This window comes from Schistocerca cancellata, chromosome 5, assembly GCF_023864275.1.
Source record: "Schistocerca cancellata isolate TAMUIC-IGC-003103 chromosome 5, iqSchCanc2.1, whole genome shotgun sequence".
NCBI classification, from domain to species: domain Eukaryota; kingdom Metazoa; phylum Arthropoda; class Insecta; order Orthoptera; family Acrididae; genus Schistocerca; species Schistocerca cancellata.
Genome location: NC_064630.1, coordinates 623,132,733 through 623,149,998, shown reverse-complemented (window position 1 = coordinate 623,149,998; position 17,266 = coordinate 623,132,733). Strand labels below are relative to the sequence as shown.

The 17,266-nt window shown below is 41.8% G+C and overlaps 1 protein-coding gene across 1 annotated transcript in view; it reads left to right on the top strand.

The window, feature by feature from the left end:
• Positions 1–17,266, top strand: part of LOC126188930 (uncharacterized) — a 200,897-nt gene that overhangs the window by 133,862 nt on the left and 49,769 nt on the right. Inside the window, exon 9 of the mRNA XM_049930651.1 lies at positions 919–1,062. Within this exon, the coding sequence (XP_049786608.1) occupies positions 919–1,062 (144 nt within the window). The remainder of the gene's footprint in view (positions 1–918; positions 1,063–17,266) is intronic.

Below are 17,266 nucleotides of genomic sequence, written 5' to 3'. Positions count from 1 at the left end.
TGAATGAGCTGTATTTCCTTCCATATAGGCTACACATAACATATTCTCACATTTGCTGCCTGTATTTCCTCTTCTGCTCTAACAAACATTATCTGCCTATATAATTTTTGTGCCCACTATAAACACTATTCTGTTTAATGAACTGTACACTATCAAGTCACTATTTCCAATGAATTTTTTTTAATGATAATTCATTTGACACTCTTACTCCTAGTAATGATTCATCAAGAAGCTGAAATGATGATGATTAGAGCAACAGTTTTTCAAAAAGAGCCAGTTAAATGTGTGTTTCAGTTCTCTTTGGCGAATGTTGTCTTCAATTATATTGTGTTTCTGAAATTGTAGTGTGGTGCTGTAGTTCAGTGTGTGTAATGATACAGTTGGTTGTCACTTCCATTACAGCTTTGTAAGCAGCATACGATAGGAAGGGTGGATGTAAGATAGCTATGTAAATTAGGTTAGAAAGAAGAGGGAAACCACTTCCGAAATTTCCATACGCATTACCCATCATATAAACTTGTACTTCAAAATTGGAGGCAGTTTCTAGTTCTTCAGCAGTACAAAACTTTTTGAATTAGTGGGAATGTGCTGATGTTACCATTGGCAGAAATTGTGTGAGTGCATTTTTATGTTATACATATTTTATATATATCTTTTTGCTACTTTGAATTTCTTTGTAGGACTGGTGATGCCTAATACCATCTGTGTGTGTGTGTGTGTGTGTGTGTGTGTGTGTGTGTGTCCATCTGTCCAAGGAAATTTACAATATGAGATTTATTGTATTTTATACTGGAATTTACCCAAACCTACCCCTGCTTATGAAATTTGGTAACCTTGTTTTCTATTATTAGCTTCTTTTGCTATTTGTAACTGTTTTTTAACAATATTGATTATGATTTTTGTCACCATTATTAATAGGAGTGTGTGAAAAAAGTTAGCAATCCAGAGGATAAAATCTCGTGGAGTAACAACCGTAGTCCAGAAGTTTCACAAGAGGCAGAGATGTTAAACGAACTTCAAGAATTACGCAACATGGTTCTCAAGCAGGAGCAGTCATATACAGTAAGTTCAGTACAAATAAAATAACTAGTAACCAGACATAGATTCAGGTGTGTTTGATACAATATAACTTAAAGTTGCACCTGTTATTTTAGCAACTGTAAAAAGTTTTCTTATGCTGTTATTGCTTTTATACATCATCCTCTCCATTTTATAACTACAGAATCTGTTACATTTAAATTTTTTGGGGTTAATGTCCTTTTACTTGTATAGCTGAGGAGTTTGACAGTTGCTACCTTTTCCCTCTCATTATGTGTGTCTCCTTTTCTATACCATTCTAAATGGTAGAAACATTGAGCCATCAACAGGCGCACCCACAGAAGAGAACAGTCCATAGGTAGGCAGCAGAAGTGGTGGCTAGGAATCCACGAGAGAAAGGTGGCAGTTACATGGGCTGGGCATATGATACATGGCTACCAAAGCTGGTGAGGTGAGGGGTGGCACATATGAAGATATCAGGATTGGGTAGGAGTGACAGAACAGCAGAAGAGAAACTGTTCGGGAAGAGTATGGGGACAGTAGGTTAGTGGAGATTGAGGCCAGGTGGATCACAAGAGTGAAAGATGTGTTGCAAGGATCCATTGGGATGGGATGGTTCTCAGAAAATGTCAGACGTGTGGGACATGGATGGATGAAAGAAAGTATTAGGAGGTTGTAAAGGGAACTGAGTAACAAAGTGTGAGTTTGAGGAGTGAAAAGGCTGTAAGAAATATTACAGAGGGCAGTAGGGTAGTGTTGTGACATGGGAATGCTAGTTCATCAGGCTTGGGGGGGAAAATAAAGACGTAAAATTCTGACACAAGCAGAGAGTGTGTTCGTACTCTTATCTTGTCAAAGCATTTCTTCTGAAAGCTAGTGTGCACCTGCCGACAACTTTAACACTACCATTATTCTGTGAGTGGTCTCATTTACTTCTAAATTATTACATCCTGCCAGACTTTTCCCTGTTGCACCCATCCTAGATGATGTTAAATAAGTATCTGAGAAAACCCTGCCACCAGTTGTTGTGACAGGTGTGGCAGATCCAAGACCTGATCTGACAGCTATTAGGTGTTAGCAGTTGCCTGTTGAAACAAGCTCTTCTGTCTACCATCCTCCAGTGAAGCATAGATAGGCAGTTATCTGTGTAAGGTATTATCTAGGATGTTTTGGTATCCTAAAATCTCTTAGTGTACAGCTATTATGCAGTAATCGCTGATTTCTTTACAGTGACTGTAGACCATGGAGGTTCCCTCCATTATGAACAGTTCTACCGGGTACATGCCTATCCAGTGCATGGTCAACTACTCTTTTAAGCTTGAGCCAGAGTTCCTCCACATGCTCCTGGCGTGTGCTGAAAGTTTCATGCTCCTCATTGAGATATGACACTACTGATTTTTTTGTCTAGTTTACTAAACATGTTTATCTTTCTGCTTGTTTTAGTTATCCTTTGTACCTTGGTAATCATTGTTGCCATTAGACTCAATATACATCCTTTGTGAGGCATTTCTTTCAATCTTACACTGATAGTTCTTAGTTTCCTACAGCTGTTGTTAACTTGATTGGATAGTGTGCTGCCTAATGTAAAAAATAAATCAATAAATAAAAATAAAAAATTTAAAAAATCTTGTGTGCGCTCAACACACAGTCAGCTATCTGATTAGCAGCCTCTGATGTGTAGTGCACACCTGACCTATTCAGGGGGACCCTACAGTTCTCAACCCTACGGCGTAAATACAGTAAGTCTCATCCCAGTTTGTCATAGAACCTTCAAAGTCTGTGGTTCATTTCTTCCACTCGACTCAGAACCAAGACCAGAACATCACTTATGGGGACAATGCTGCAAATTGTGAGCTTCATTGAAATTCCACGCACAAGGGTGGTCTTCTCAACCATCTCTGCCAGTTGCTGGAATGACCCAAGTATGATCTCTGAGCCCAGACAAGAGGCATTATTTTTTTCCAACGTTTGCCAAAAAATCTGCTGTTGGTCACAACAAGTTCCCTCAATGTCTGCTGGAATAGCCTCTTCAACATGCTGAATGAGGCCCCCAGGCATACACATTGAGTGCACCTGTTGTCCTTAACTGTTCCTTGCTGCCATTTCCCTAAGAGGTACCATCATTCGCTGTGCGTTTTAACAGCCCCCTACACATTCATGGTTGTCTCCTCTTGACACCGGACTAAACAGGTTTACCCAAAACACGTGGAGTGAGTCCCAATGGCTCAGTTTCAGTAAAGGTAGCAACTCACTCGTTGCTGAGTCGTTACAGAGTCTCCATCCACCCTGTATAGGACATCTAGATTGACCGTTTACACGCCACTTGCAGTCAAGAGGATGAGTAATGACAGATTTTGTACTTTCTGCAGGGGAGACAGGAAATGATTGTACCTGAGGTACCTCTGGTACCAGTTTTGTAGTACAGGACTCTTGGAAACTCTTCCAATGCATTGTTCCATAGCTGCGTCATTCGACAGCAGTCAGGGCGATTTCCTGCTGCTTACAGTTGTCAGCTAACTAATCCTGTGTTCTAGAACAGCGCTCACAGTGGGGCTGCATTTTTAAAGGTACAATGTGTTACAAAGCAGTGAACAGATAACTTTAAATTAAGCCCACTGATTATATTTTAATCTGATGAGCTAAAAAGTATGATAATTCACTATAAGTGTATATAAAAAATGAGATTTCTATTAAGGCAACAAAAAAACCTGTGCTAAAAATTACTTTTGTCCTAAAATGTTTGGAAATTGATTACAGTTGGTAGCAAGCTCGACAGCTGAGTTTATTTACAACAAACACAGATAATATACATGGCTACTCCTCTTTAGGGGAAAACTACATCTGTGTTAGAATACCTGCTTCAGTAACTAAGTCACATATGCCGATTTACTACAAATTGCTCATAGATTATGCAAATGCTTTTGAAACATGAATTAAAAAGAAGTAAATGGCAAAAAAGTTATCAACACAAAAAAGTTATTGAGAATATGCTGCTCTCACACTGCTGAAGCTCAAAGTACATTTTTAGATGTTTAAGGTTAGGTTAAAAAATTAAGATGGTTAATAACTGATATAATAAAAATTTAGGAGATGGCTTGTAAGTAATGTGATTAGGCAAGTGTGTTTTCTAGACACTTTAGCAGAAGTGTAAGAAAGGGAAATTCGAAGTATCGGAAGTGAAAATTTAAGTAAATGGAGTTTGGCAGCCACAAGTAACAATTAAACATCTCTTACAAAAATATCCTCTGATCTTGAAAAGTGATAACTACACAGTTCCATTCAATTTTTAACTACAAATCAAATGCGTAAACTATTATGCTAGCTGCATGCACATTGATGAATAAGACTTGTAATAGGCTTATGTAGGTCGATATGTTACCAGTTAGGCAGTGACTCAATGGTTGCAAGCTGGAATACAGTCCACTTGCTGCTTCTTTTTCCTCTGGCAATATTTGTGCAAAACGCAGTGCGTTATTTGATTTAGGACATTGAGTAAAACTAAATTGTGCGGCCGTTATTATAGCTGCAGCATTTGACTTACTCAATACAATACTTCAGTGTGGGGGTGTAACACGAATTTGTGTTAATGTTACTGCATTGTATTGTGACTGTGCCGATCTTGCAGGGCTTCCATAAAGTACTTGATCTGTAATACACTACACAAAACAGTTCTTTATCCAATATACTTAAATCAGTAAACTGGAGTTCTTGCTGACAAATTACTTTATTCTCAAAATTGGTGCACAACGTATGAGATCTCATGAGACCCCATCCAGAGATAGTCTAAAGTATATGTCCAAGGTTGATATTCCCTTCTTCATTGTTGTTCATTTTGCATTAACGGAATTTTCTATCTTACATTTTCCTGAAGCTGGATTCGGCAATGAGATCTGTCTTCACTTGCCCTGATACCATAACTCAAGCTGTTGCACCACTCTGCCGCCTGTAGCCCAACGAATACCTCAAACAGAAGGTGCACAAAACAAGGCTGAGACAAATGTCGTGTCCAATATATAAAAAACAGTGGTTTACAAAACATCATCTGCCTAACATCAATCACTACAAGGCATCCCCTATAACCCAGTACATTCTCTCTTTCATGCCTAACATAGAGGGAGCAGAAATTCTAGTGAGGTAACTTCAGCAGGTGTATTAAATTTCTGTAGTCTCAAAATTTCGTCTGTCCCACCTATGAATGAGTGAATACAACTAGTTTCTATATTTACATACATTTAAAAATACCTCATATGCTAGATCCATAGTCCTTAAAAAAAAACAACAAACAAACAGTCTTCTTTCCGTGTGATCTTAACATAATCAAGATTGCCACAAGTTCTGGAAATTTGAGGAGGGGGGGGGGGGGGGGGGGAAGAATCTCGTTTTTGTCTAAGTAGATGAAATGGAAATGGTTTGTATACCGAGATGTCACGCATTGTCACTGTCTGGTTGCAGCTGAGAATGTGTGCCGCTTCCGTGCTCCCTCATTCATTCTGCTTCTCCCCTTCCTACTACTCCCCTCAGCTTGCAGTCAGTGCTGCCACTACTTCTTGCTGCTAGCCTAGCAGCTGCTGACAAGAGGCAGGGAGGCATTGAGGAGTGGTTTGTTGGGATCTGATTCTCAGACATTGTTGACGCAGCAGCCAGATACAGTGGTCATGTGAGCATGAGTTGTGTCTTGAGTTATTGTGTGTGTGCGTGCGTGCGCACACACTGCGTTTTCTGTCAAAGGCTATGGCCGAAAATTTAGTTGTGAGAATGTGATTGTCTTTTCTACTTGGCTGTCTGTTGCTCTGTGATCGTCTTTATGTTGAGTTGCTACCTATCCTCATTAGTATTCATTCTCAGAGTATTTGCTCAAGTTATCTGTTGCATTGAAAAATCACCGTCGTCTCATTTCATCAACACGTTATCTCTGACTGTGAATAGTCGGTCACATGAGTCGATTCCCATGACGGGCCAAAACAGCAGCCCATTTCTGCAGGTATCTCTTAACAAATCAGGCCTGCCTGTCGGATCTAGTCTCACCAATCTTCCCCCAGACCATGTCTGTTGGTGTGTGGCATAATACAGCAGATTTTCGTGTGGCATAATACAGCTGATTTTCATTGATTATCCATGGACCCAGGACTGGGTGCTCCTCGGCGTGCCAGAGGCCATGGGTGATCGATTTCAGGAATGGCGACTGTCTGACCGCAAGTACATTGTACAGTGCAGTGTTTTATAGACATTTTATTTATTGTAGTACATTCTGGCACTTTGAAAGTAGTTTATATATCAGAAAGATAAGGCAATAAGAAAAAGAAAATTGTGGCAGTCGCTGGCGGTTTGTAAGCTGTGTACTCATATTTTTCCCGAAAGAAAAATCCCAAAGTACGTGTAAAATAATAAACATAACACGGTATGTAATAACTGACAATAATGAACATAGTAAAACCAATATTTTATTGGCGGTCAGCTATGGTGTTGGTTTACACAACTCTTCCCTGCCATACACACTTCTTTCAAGAGGCCTACTTTTTCCTGAGGTTGTTTCTGAAATCTGTGAAGGTATTTTAAATCTGTCTTGCGATTTCAAGGAAATGCAGATTTTGTCACCAGATTTGTTTCATTTTATTGAAATAATAAAAAACATTGGTCTTAATGAAAAACATACACCATTTGGCTTGCTTTCTCCATCTAAAAACAGTTCATTACAAAAGATGTTGATGTTAACACTTAAGATTTTTGCTCACACGGAAGTGAAATGCAGACATCCTTATATTTTTTGTCAAAATTTATCAGGGAAAATGCTAAAACTTGTTTGGAAATCAGGGAAATATCTGGGACTGTCACTTGGGGAAACTTGTGGCAATCCTGATAATCCAATCAAAATTTCTTCTTCTGTGTGATTTTAATATAATTTCTTTCTTTCTTTCCCTTACTCCCCTCCCCCATAACTACAATTGATTTACAACTTTGTGCATCATAAGCAAATCCCTAAATTGTCTTGCTGATCGAGTTAAGGTTAAAGTATAAAATGACGATGAAATTTTTGTCAAAAGGAGCATGTCAGATTTTACAATTAGTAAGTGTTGGAAGAGGGGGTTACTGATGTGATTTTCTAATGCCTTTCAAGAATCCGATACCTATTTGTTATCCTAGATTAACAATTTTTCTGCGAGAAACTTAAAAAGATTGTGAGGGCGTTACACACTAACAGTCGTTAGATGTATATCTACTGGGTAACGAGCTTGAGTGAACTCACTGTTAAGTTTCTCATTTTCCTTTTACACGTACTGAGCAGTAATACCGTATAAGTACATTTGATGTTCACAAAATAGACTGGGACTCATCTGATGATATGCGGCCTTGGAAAATGTGCATAAAGTTCACTTACTGTAATCACCCTGTAGAAAATATAAACCGTCCCAGATGTAGATATTCAAGTGGGTGTTGGCTTCATGTTTAGGTTGACTACAATAATGCATTTAGTATGCTCCTAATTTCTTGTTCAGTATTCAACCTACTCCTGAATCACCCCTATCTGGTTTCATATTTTTAACATTGCATTCACCTGACCTCTTTGTTCAAATAGCAAAAACAAAATAAATGTGTTAATTTTACCACTGCCTGTGTTCAACGTCAGTGTGCAATAACCACTCATATGTGACGGGCTGCACTAACAGTGGAGGGTATATAAATTGTGTCAGGGGGATGCAAAAAAAACTGTGCAGTCATAATATTGAAACAGAGCGATTTGTCTGATGTCTAAAACTGGTATGATCATATGCTTTCAGGCACGGGCAGAAGTATTCCAGAAACGACTGAGTCTGTAAACCATTTGTATGCCGCTGTGGTTAAAGTACAGGGCTATTACAAATGATTGAAGCGATTTCATAAATTCACTGTAGCTCCATTCATTGACATATGGTCACGACACACTACAGATACGTAGAAAAACTCATAAAGTTTTGTTCGGCTGAAGCCGCACTTCAGGTTTCTGCCGCCAGAGCGCTCGAGAGCGCAGTGAGACAAAATGGCGACAGGAGCCGAGAAAGCGTATGTCGTGCTTGAAATGCACTCACATCAGTCAGTCATAACAGTGCAACAACACTTCAGGATGAAGTTCAACAAAGATCCACCAACTGATAACTCCATTCGGCGATGGTATGCGCAGTTTAAAGCTTCTGGATGCCTCTGTAAGGGGAAATCAACGGGTCGGCCTGCAGTGAGCGAAGAAACGGTTGAACGCGTGCGGGCAAGTTTCACGCGTAGCCCGCGGAAGTCGACGAATAAAGCAAGCAGGGAGCTAAACATACCACAGCCGATGGTTTGGAAAGTCTTACGGGAAAGGCTAAAGCAGAAGCCTAACCATTTACAATTGCTACAAGCCCTGACACCCGATGACAAAGTCAAACGCTTTGAATTTTCGGCGCGGTTGCAACAGCTCATGGAAGAGGATGCGTTCAGTGCGAAACTTGTTTTCAGTGATGAAGCAACATTTTTTCTTAATGGTGAAGTGAACAGACACAATGTGCGAATCTGGGCGGTAGAGAATCCTCACACATTCATGCAGCAAATTCACAATTCACCAAAAGTTAAGGTGTTTTGTGCAATCTCACAGTTTAAAGTTTACGACCCCTTTTTCTTCTGCGAAAAAAACGTTACAGGACACGTGTATCTGGACATGCTGGAAAATTGGCTCATGCCACAACTGGAGACCGACAGTGCCGACTTCATCTTTCAACAGGATGGTGCTCCACCGCACTTCCATCATGATGATGTTCGGCATTTCTTAAACAGGAGATTGGAAAACCGATGGATCGGTCGTGGTGGAGATCATGATCAGCAATTCGTGTCATGGCCTCCACGCTCTCCCGACTTAACCCCATGCGATTTCTTTTTGTGGGGTTATGTGAAAGATTCGGTGTTTAAACTTCCTCTACCAAGAAACGTGCCAGAACTGCAAGCTCGCATCAACGATGCTTTCGAATTCGTTGATGGGGACATGCTGCGCCGAGTGTGGGAGGAACTTGATTATCGGCTTGATGTATGCCGAATCATTAAAGGGGCACATATCGAACATTTGTGAATGCCTAAAAAAACTTTTTGAGTTTTTGTATGTGTGTGCTAAGCATTGTGAAAATATCTCAAATAATAAAGTTACTGTAGAGCTGTGAAATCACTTCAATCATTTGTAATAACCCTGTATATAGTGCTTGGCAAAATGTTACTATCCAAAACGAGTACCAAGGCAGTTATGGTGCATAAGGGCCATAGATGACAGGGCTGAAGAGCAACTGCGGAGATGTGTATCCATGAAAAGACATGCAGCCAATACAACTGGACGTCCACTGAGGCTCGACAGGCAGCTTTTTCGATGAATCATGTTTATGCTCCATTGGACTGATAGCTGTTTCTGTGTATAGGGGTAAAATTTCTTAAAGCAGACACCTTGCACCAATCATCAGAAGGGTCCAGGCTAGAGGAGGGAATGTTATGGTCCTGGGAATGTTTTCATGGCATTCCCTGGATGATCTTGTTTTCCTGGATGGCACAGTGGATCAACACAAGCATGCATCTATCCTTGGAGACCATGTCCATCCACCACTACACACAGTTGCCCCCTACCCCCCAATCACAACGGCATCTGCCAGCAGGGCATGGCAACATGTCATAAAACTCGCAGTGTACATGTTTGGTTCTAAGAGCACAAGGATGAGTTTTCCATACTCTGCTGGACATTGAGCTTCCCAGATTTAAACCCAATTGAAAATCTTCTTGTCCAGCAAGACCGGACTGCATACGTCGTGCATCCTCAGCCGAGAAACCTAGCGTAACTAGCCATGGCACTGGAGTCAGCGTGGTTCCATATCCCTATGGGTGCTGTCCAGACCCTCACTGACACACTTCCTGCAGCAGTCTGCACTGCTAAATGTGGTTATTCAGGCTTTTGACAGGTGGTCACATTTATGAGATAGAACAGTGTATATGTTTTGTACCAATCTATAACTGTATGGCATGATTTTTCATTTGTTCTCAGACTTGGTTACACAATATAATGTCTCATTAAATGCTGTCATGAGAGATCCATCTGGGGACTTCAGACAAGAGACTGCCTAAAACATACATCCAAGATTGATATTCTCTTCTTCACCATTGTTCATTTAGGGTTTGTGGATTCGTCCTTCTGGCACATTCCTTGGAGCTGTGGTTGACAGTAGATCTCCCTGCTCTTGTTCTGATGTCATAACATCAGCTGTGGCACCTCAGCACCACCCGTAGTCCAACAAATGCCTGAAACAGAAGGTGCAAAAAGCAAGCCGACACGTATGTTGTGTTCAGCACATAGGAAATTGTTTTACTAAGCGACATCTGCCCAACATTGTTCACTATAAGGGCAACACTGTAACCCAGATCATTTACTCATTCATACCCAACATCGAAGGAGCAGCAATTTTATAGTGGTAACTCCTGCACATATTTTAAAGTTTCAGTAATATTAAAATTTTCGCACTCTTCCATCAGATGACAGCCTTAAAACTGATGACACTTTGTAATGAAAGGAGTGCAAAGAAATTTCTGTATTAACAGAAAATGAAGCGAATAGGCATCACAGTGCAATGGGGATGGCATCTACTAATAATATTATTTACATAACAACAGTTACAGTATTGGAATAAATTTACACACAGTCAGTTTGAAAGCCTGGTTTTCTTTTCATTTCTCTTAGTTCCATTTCCTTAATTTCTTTATCTGCTTTCAGTGTTCCCATTCTTATTTCATATTCTTCAAGTAGTGCTGCTGTGTGTTCCATTCACACTCAACGTACTGTAATCTTCATCTGTAAAATTGCTATCTCACATTGAGAACATTTTCTGTTCTTATTGTTTTTGGGCTGTGATTCTGACACTAGATTCTATAATAGAATTTTGGTTTCTGTGTTGCACATCCCAGCTTTAGATAGAGGTTATTTTTCATGTAAAATATGCAATGTATTGTAATTTCATTGTCATCAGGGAGAAGAAGAATATAATCATTTGAAGTTAAGTCATCCTATCATTTAGTGATATGAATGAACTGCAACCTTCAGTGTTGTTTAAAATTGTATTAGAATAAGAAATGAACTTGAATGTAATGAATAATATTATAAACCACCTGCTAAACAGCAAATATGATTCAAAAAATTTTCCCGGGCTCATTAAAATGTATTCAAACCACCACATACAACTTAGCGATGAAAATCTACATTGCCATTGTAGGGATTGTAAATAAGTTGAATTGTGGCTTGTGGATTGCAGTTAGCTTCTACCTGTTTTGTGTAACAGTGGGTCTTATGAAATCAACTTTTCCAGAAAAGTTTAGAAAGTGTTCTGTTCCAGTTTACGTAGCACATGTAATTACATAGAGATGAAATGTAATAATTGCAAAGTGTGTGTTAAAAGTATTCCCTAACGTGTGGATGGTTTCTTGGTCCTTTCCTTAATATTGTCATAACACATTTCTTATCACTTTATCAGCTCCTCCTCCTCCTCCTCCTCCTCCTCCTCCTGTTAGTCTTCTACTGACCCAATATAATTTTCAGGGATGGGAGCACACCTTTTCAGCTCTAGAGAAGTTTGAAGATCACTCCTCTTTCTGGAGTCTTTCTTCCACCTTTATGGTGTGACACCTTTGATGTACGATTAGTATCTGCAGTTGAAGTCAGTAATCATGTTGATAGCTGATTTTTAGCGGTGTTGCCAAATATGTTTTTTGCTAATTTAGATCAACACTGAACCACCTCCTTCAGCGGATCCAAGTTTACTGTTGTGCAATAGAACTCAGTCTTGAACTGAGTTCAATTTCTAAACTAAGGTCAAAATTGACCTCCAGTCAGTGATGTTTATACCATCAGCTCCTAATGAAACAGCATCCATGGAGGAAAGAAATGATGCACTTGAAATAAAATGATAATGTGAAAAATTGGCTTCCAAGCAGTGTTTACAAACATAACACAAGTAACTTCTCGAGCCTTGGACTCCCTGGATGTGAAGTAATAGATGTTGTTAAAAGGTGGAACTATGCCTGTTCCTGCAAGTGTTTTGTCTTTTAATATTGTCAACTTACCAACTACATTGTGTGTAGCATTTGCCATACTTAAGTTGTTGAACCAAGTGTTGGGATAAACTTCAATATTAGTTTATGCAGATGGAAAGTTGACAACAATAAACACGAATTATGGGAGTGCCTCTTTCTGAATAATATATGAACAAGTTTCAAACTATTGAGATGTGATATCTGTTGAGAGACATGTATGAACTACATAGAACTGTTGTGACACCTTTTGTGAAACATGATTGAACTACATGGAAACTGTTGGCATACTTTTTTTTTTCTTTCTTTCTTTTTAATGCAGCAATTTGATTTTCTGGGACATTAAGTTGGTTTCCCCCTCCCCAAATATTCCATTGTAATGATTAGCATAGCCAAAATTTAACTTCACAATCCACTTTATGTGTACTCTATTGAAATATATTTCATTACGTAACCAATTATCTGTATCGTGATGATGATTATGGAATGCAGTTCTTTCATTGGGATGATCGTCTTCCTGTACTCAGTCAGCATCACCAATTGCTAACTGCTATCCCATATTTAGCAGTTACTGTGCAAGGTGGCGCACAGTTTTAGCACACTGGTCTCACATTCAGGAGGACTAGAGTTGAAACTTGTGTCGGACCATCCAGATTTAAGTTTCCTAAATCGTTTCAGGCAGATGCCGGGATGGTTCCTTGGAAAGAGCATGGCCCATTCCCTTGCCCGTCTTTCCCTTATCCGAGCTTGCGCTCTGTCTGTGATGACCTTGTCGTTGATGGGATGTTTAATACCAAACAGCTGCTCCACATTTAGCATTAAAAAAATAAGTATACAACATAGCAAATTTTATGATCTGAAGTTATCTATACTTACTTGATGTCTACAGTTTGTGAGCTATATACGCATGTAACAAACGTTCAGATCTTGTAATCGCTTTTGGGCTTCTGCTAAATTTTAAATTGTTTATAAACTACAAAACCAGTTAGAACCGGAACTAGTTAGACCATTATACTTGGCTTTTAGGAAAAAATGCATTTTGGACCAAGAGTTTCAAATGAAAGGTAGCCAATATGCTAATGAAATATAAAACTTATGTAAGACCAAGCATTTCAAATTAAAGGTCAGTATTTGTATTATAGAAAGTGTGTGCTTAAAGAGTAATTCCCCACAATTTACATTTAGTGTAATTTACAATTTTTTTTTAAAAAAAGTCACTTCAAAAGTGTTAAAGGGCCATTTTGACTATAAACAAAGGACAATAGCATGAATGGTCACATTTGACACACGGGGAAACGCCACAGAAATGTTGAGCAGCCATGGCAGATACTTGAAGCTAAAGTCAACTAATTCGAGAATATCTACAAAAGTTTTTTTTTAAACAACTTCAAATGAAGAATGTCGGAATATACTACAATATTATGAAAATGGAAGTTGCTGCTCATTGTATAGCAGAGGTGCTGAGTCTGAGATAGGTACAACAAAAAGACTGTCGCAACATAAGCTTTTTTTAAGTGTGGCTTCAGCTGCCAGAGGCTGCTGTTGTGTGTGAGAGTTGTGTTTTAACTTTGTGTGTGTGTGTGTGTGTGTGTGTGTGTGTGTGTGTGTGTGTGTGTGTGTGTGTCTGTCTGTCTGTCTTGTCTATTTTCACAGTCCTTTTGTTATGCCTATCTGCGACTAAGTATCTCCGCTATATGGTGAATAGCAACTTTCCATTTCATAATATTGCTACATTCCATTTCCATTGTTAGAATATACTACAACATACATATCACTCCCCATAGGGACTGTAAAGACAAAATTAGACTTACTAGAGTGCACACAGAGGCATCTAAAGCAATCATTCTTCCTTCAGATCATTAGTGAGTGGAATGAAAAGCAGCTCTAATAATTGGTATGATGGAAACTGCCTTTACCATGCCCCTTCGAAATGGATTGCAGGGTATAGATGTAAATCAATACTATCCGTTTTCATGTTGTGACATCTTTGAATTAAAGAAAGACACAAAGGGATTAGTGACATTTGCTGCTGTTTGGCATTGATTTGAATCAATGGGGAAAGCTGAAAATTTATGCCGTACTGAATTACACTATACTGATATAGTGTCCCTTGCTAATTTTTCCTCATTACTTGCAGCATTTCACCGATATCCGTAAGAGTTCAAGCATGTTCGAATGTGTCCGAAAGACAGACACCACATACATAATTAAGGCAAACAACAGCCAATGATCGCATCGTTGTGGGTGCACACTACAGTCGAACTCTTTCGGTATGATGATGGGTAAGGGGCACTATATCAGTAGTATGTGGATAAATTGAGAATTTGGGTCTGAAGGGAGGCACGCTAGGGTAGTCCGTGCAGCGATAATGACCACTGTGTCTGGATGGTGCAGTGGTCAGTGCCTGTGCCTAGTAAACCGGGAGACCCAGGTTCGAATCCCAGTCCGGCACAAATTTTCAACTTTCCCCATTGATTTAATCAGTTTTCACAGCAACTGTATGCCATTAATCCCGTTTTGTCTTGATTGATAGTGGCTGCAGGATTAAAATGGTGTCTGTTCTTTCAAAACCTATCTGAAAGAACAGACACCCACGTATGTAAAACAGATAAATTCGTTCAGCTTTTCTTCAGGAAAATCTAATGTGTAGCATAATATTTCAATTTGTGGAAGAAAGCAGTTTTGGTCATTCCTCCTGAAATCAGGAAAGAACTGAACATGTCCCAATAGTTAGTAAAGATTGTCTTGACCAGCTTTATAGGAGAGACTTCTGAAGTAAATTCCACAGTTACACATAATCAAGAACCAGGAAATCAGGAATAATGTTAGTATTTTTCAGTGTGCATTATGGTGGTATTGATCTACCTTGTAGATTGTTGAAACCGTCTCTGCTGTTGTCTTCAGCAGTCTGTGTTGTCATTGAAGGTAGATGTTGTAGATCACCACAATGTGTTATTAAGAAACACATGCTTCATTTGTAAAATACATTGCAGAGTGTCATGCCAATATAAAAAGCTGTGCAGTGGTTTTCCACCAAAACGGACAGTACATGAATGGGCATTAAGAATCAACCATATCGGGCCCACCATTTATCCTGTTGTGGACTGTGCTTTGCAACAGGACTCAAGGAATATTGAATGTCTGCTATTTCACCTGGACCATTTGGATCCCTCCTTCAGATACTAATTTTCTGAACTCCGAAGATGGAAATTTGCTGTTCCACATAGCCTCACAGCCCTTCTGGATTTAACCAACATCAAAATACACCCCCCCCCCCCCCCCACACACACACAGCTTAGTTTATTATTATTTCATATATTTATTCACTAATAATGTCTTTTTTTGTATAGAATCTTTCTCACCTTCACACCCCTCCCCACACCCCACTCCCACCCCCTCTCCCTCACACCCCTTCCCTTACCCTCCCCTCACACACCACCACTACCTCACAACCCTCCTCTCCTCCATCAAAACCCTCCCCTCCCCCTCACAACCCTCCCCTCCCCCTCACAACCCTCCCCTCCCCCTCACAACCCTCCCCCTCCCCCTCACAACCCTCCTCTCCTCCTCCTCACAACCCTCCTCTCCCCCTCCTCTCCTCCTCACAACCCTCATCTTCCCCTCCTCTCCCCCTCACAACCCTCATCTCCCCCTCCTCTCCCCCTCACAACCCTCCTCTCCCCCCTCACAACCCTCCTCTCCCCCCTCACAACCCTCCTCTCCCCCCTCACAACCCTCCTCTCCCCCCTCCCAACCCTACTCTCCCCCTCCCAACCCTACTCTCCCTCTCACAACCCTACTCTCCCTCTCACAACCCTCCTCTCCCTCTCACAACCCTCCTCTCCCCACTCACAACCCTCCTCTCCCCACTCACAACCCTCCTCTCCCCACTCACAACCCTCCTCTCCCCACTCACAACCCTCCTCTCCCACTCACAACCCTCCTCTCCCCACTCACAACCCTCCTCTCTCCACTCACAACCCTCCTCACCCCCCTCACAACACTACCCCTCTCAACCCTCCCCTCTCAACCCTCCCTCCTCTCCCCCCCTCACAACCCTTCCTCCCTCTCCCCCTCACAACCCTCCCTCCTCTCCCCCCTCACAACCCTCCCTCCTCTCCCCCCCTCACAACCCTCCCTCCTCTCCCCCTCACAACCCTCCCCCCCTCACAACCCTCCCCCTCACTCCCCACCCCCTCCACTTCACACCCCTTCCTCCCCATTTCCCTCACACCAATCCCATCCCCTTCTCCTTCACACCCCTCCCCTACCCGTTTCCCTCGCACCCCCTCCCCTACCCGTTTCCCTCACCCCTCCCCTACCTGTTTCCCCCTCCCCCACACCCCTCCACTCTCCCTTGCACTCTCATATGCCCATCCCCTCACACTCATGCCCCTCCCCTCACCCTCTCACTCATGCTCCTCCCCTCACCCTCTCACTCATGCTCCTCCCCTCACCCCCTCTCTCACCTCCTTTCTCCCTCCCTCTCCCTTTCTTCCTCCTACCCTCCCTCTCCCTTTCTTCCTCCCACTCTCCTCTCCCTTTCTTCCTCCCACTCTCCCTCTCCCTTTCTTCCTCCCACTCTCCCTTTATTCCTCCCACCCTCCCTCTCCCTTTATCCCTCCCTCTACAAACTCCCTCCTCCTATACCCCACTCCCCCTTTCTCCATCTACTGCATTTTTCCATTCTCCCTCTCCCACTCTCTCCCTCCCTCTCCCACTCTCTCCCTCCTCTCCCACTCTCTCTCCTCCCTCTCCCACTCTCTCCCTCCCTCTCCCACTCTCTCCCTCCCTCTCCCACTCTCTCCCTCCCTCTCCCACTCCCTCCCTCCCTCTCCCACTCTCTCCCTCCTCTCCCACTCTCTCCCTCCCTCTCCCACTCTCTCCCTCCCTCTCCCACTCTCTCCTCCCTCTCTCGCTCTCTCCTCCTCTCTCGCTCCCTCTCCCACTCTCTCGCTCCCTCTCCCACTCTCTCCGCTCCCTCTCCCACTCTCTCGCTCCCTCTCCCACTCTCTCGCTCCCTCTCCCACTCTCTCGCTCCCTCTCTCGCTCCCCTCGCTCCCTCTCTCGCTCCCTCTCCCACTCTCTCGCTCCCTCTCTCGCTCCCTCTCCCACTCTCTCGCTCCCTCTCTCGCTCCCTCGCTCCCTCTCTCGCTCCCTCTCCCACTCTCTC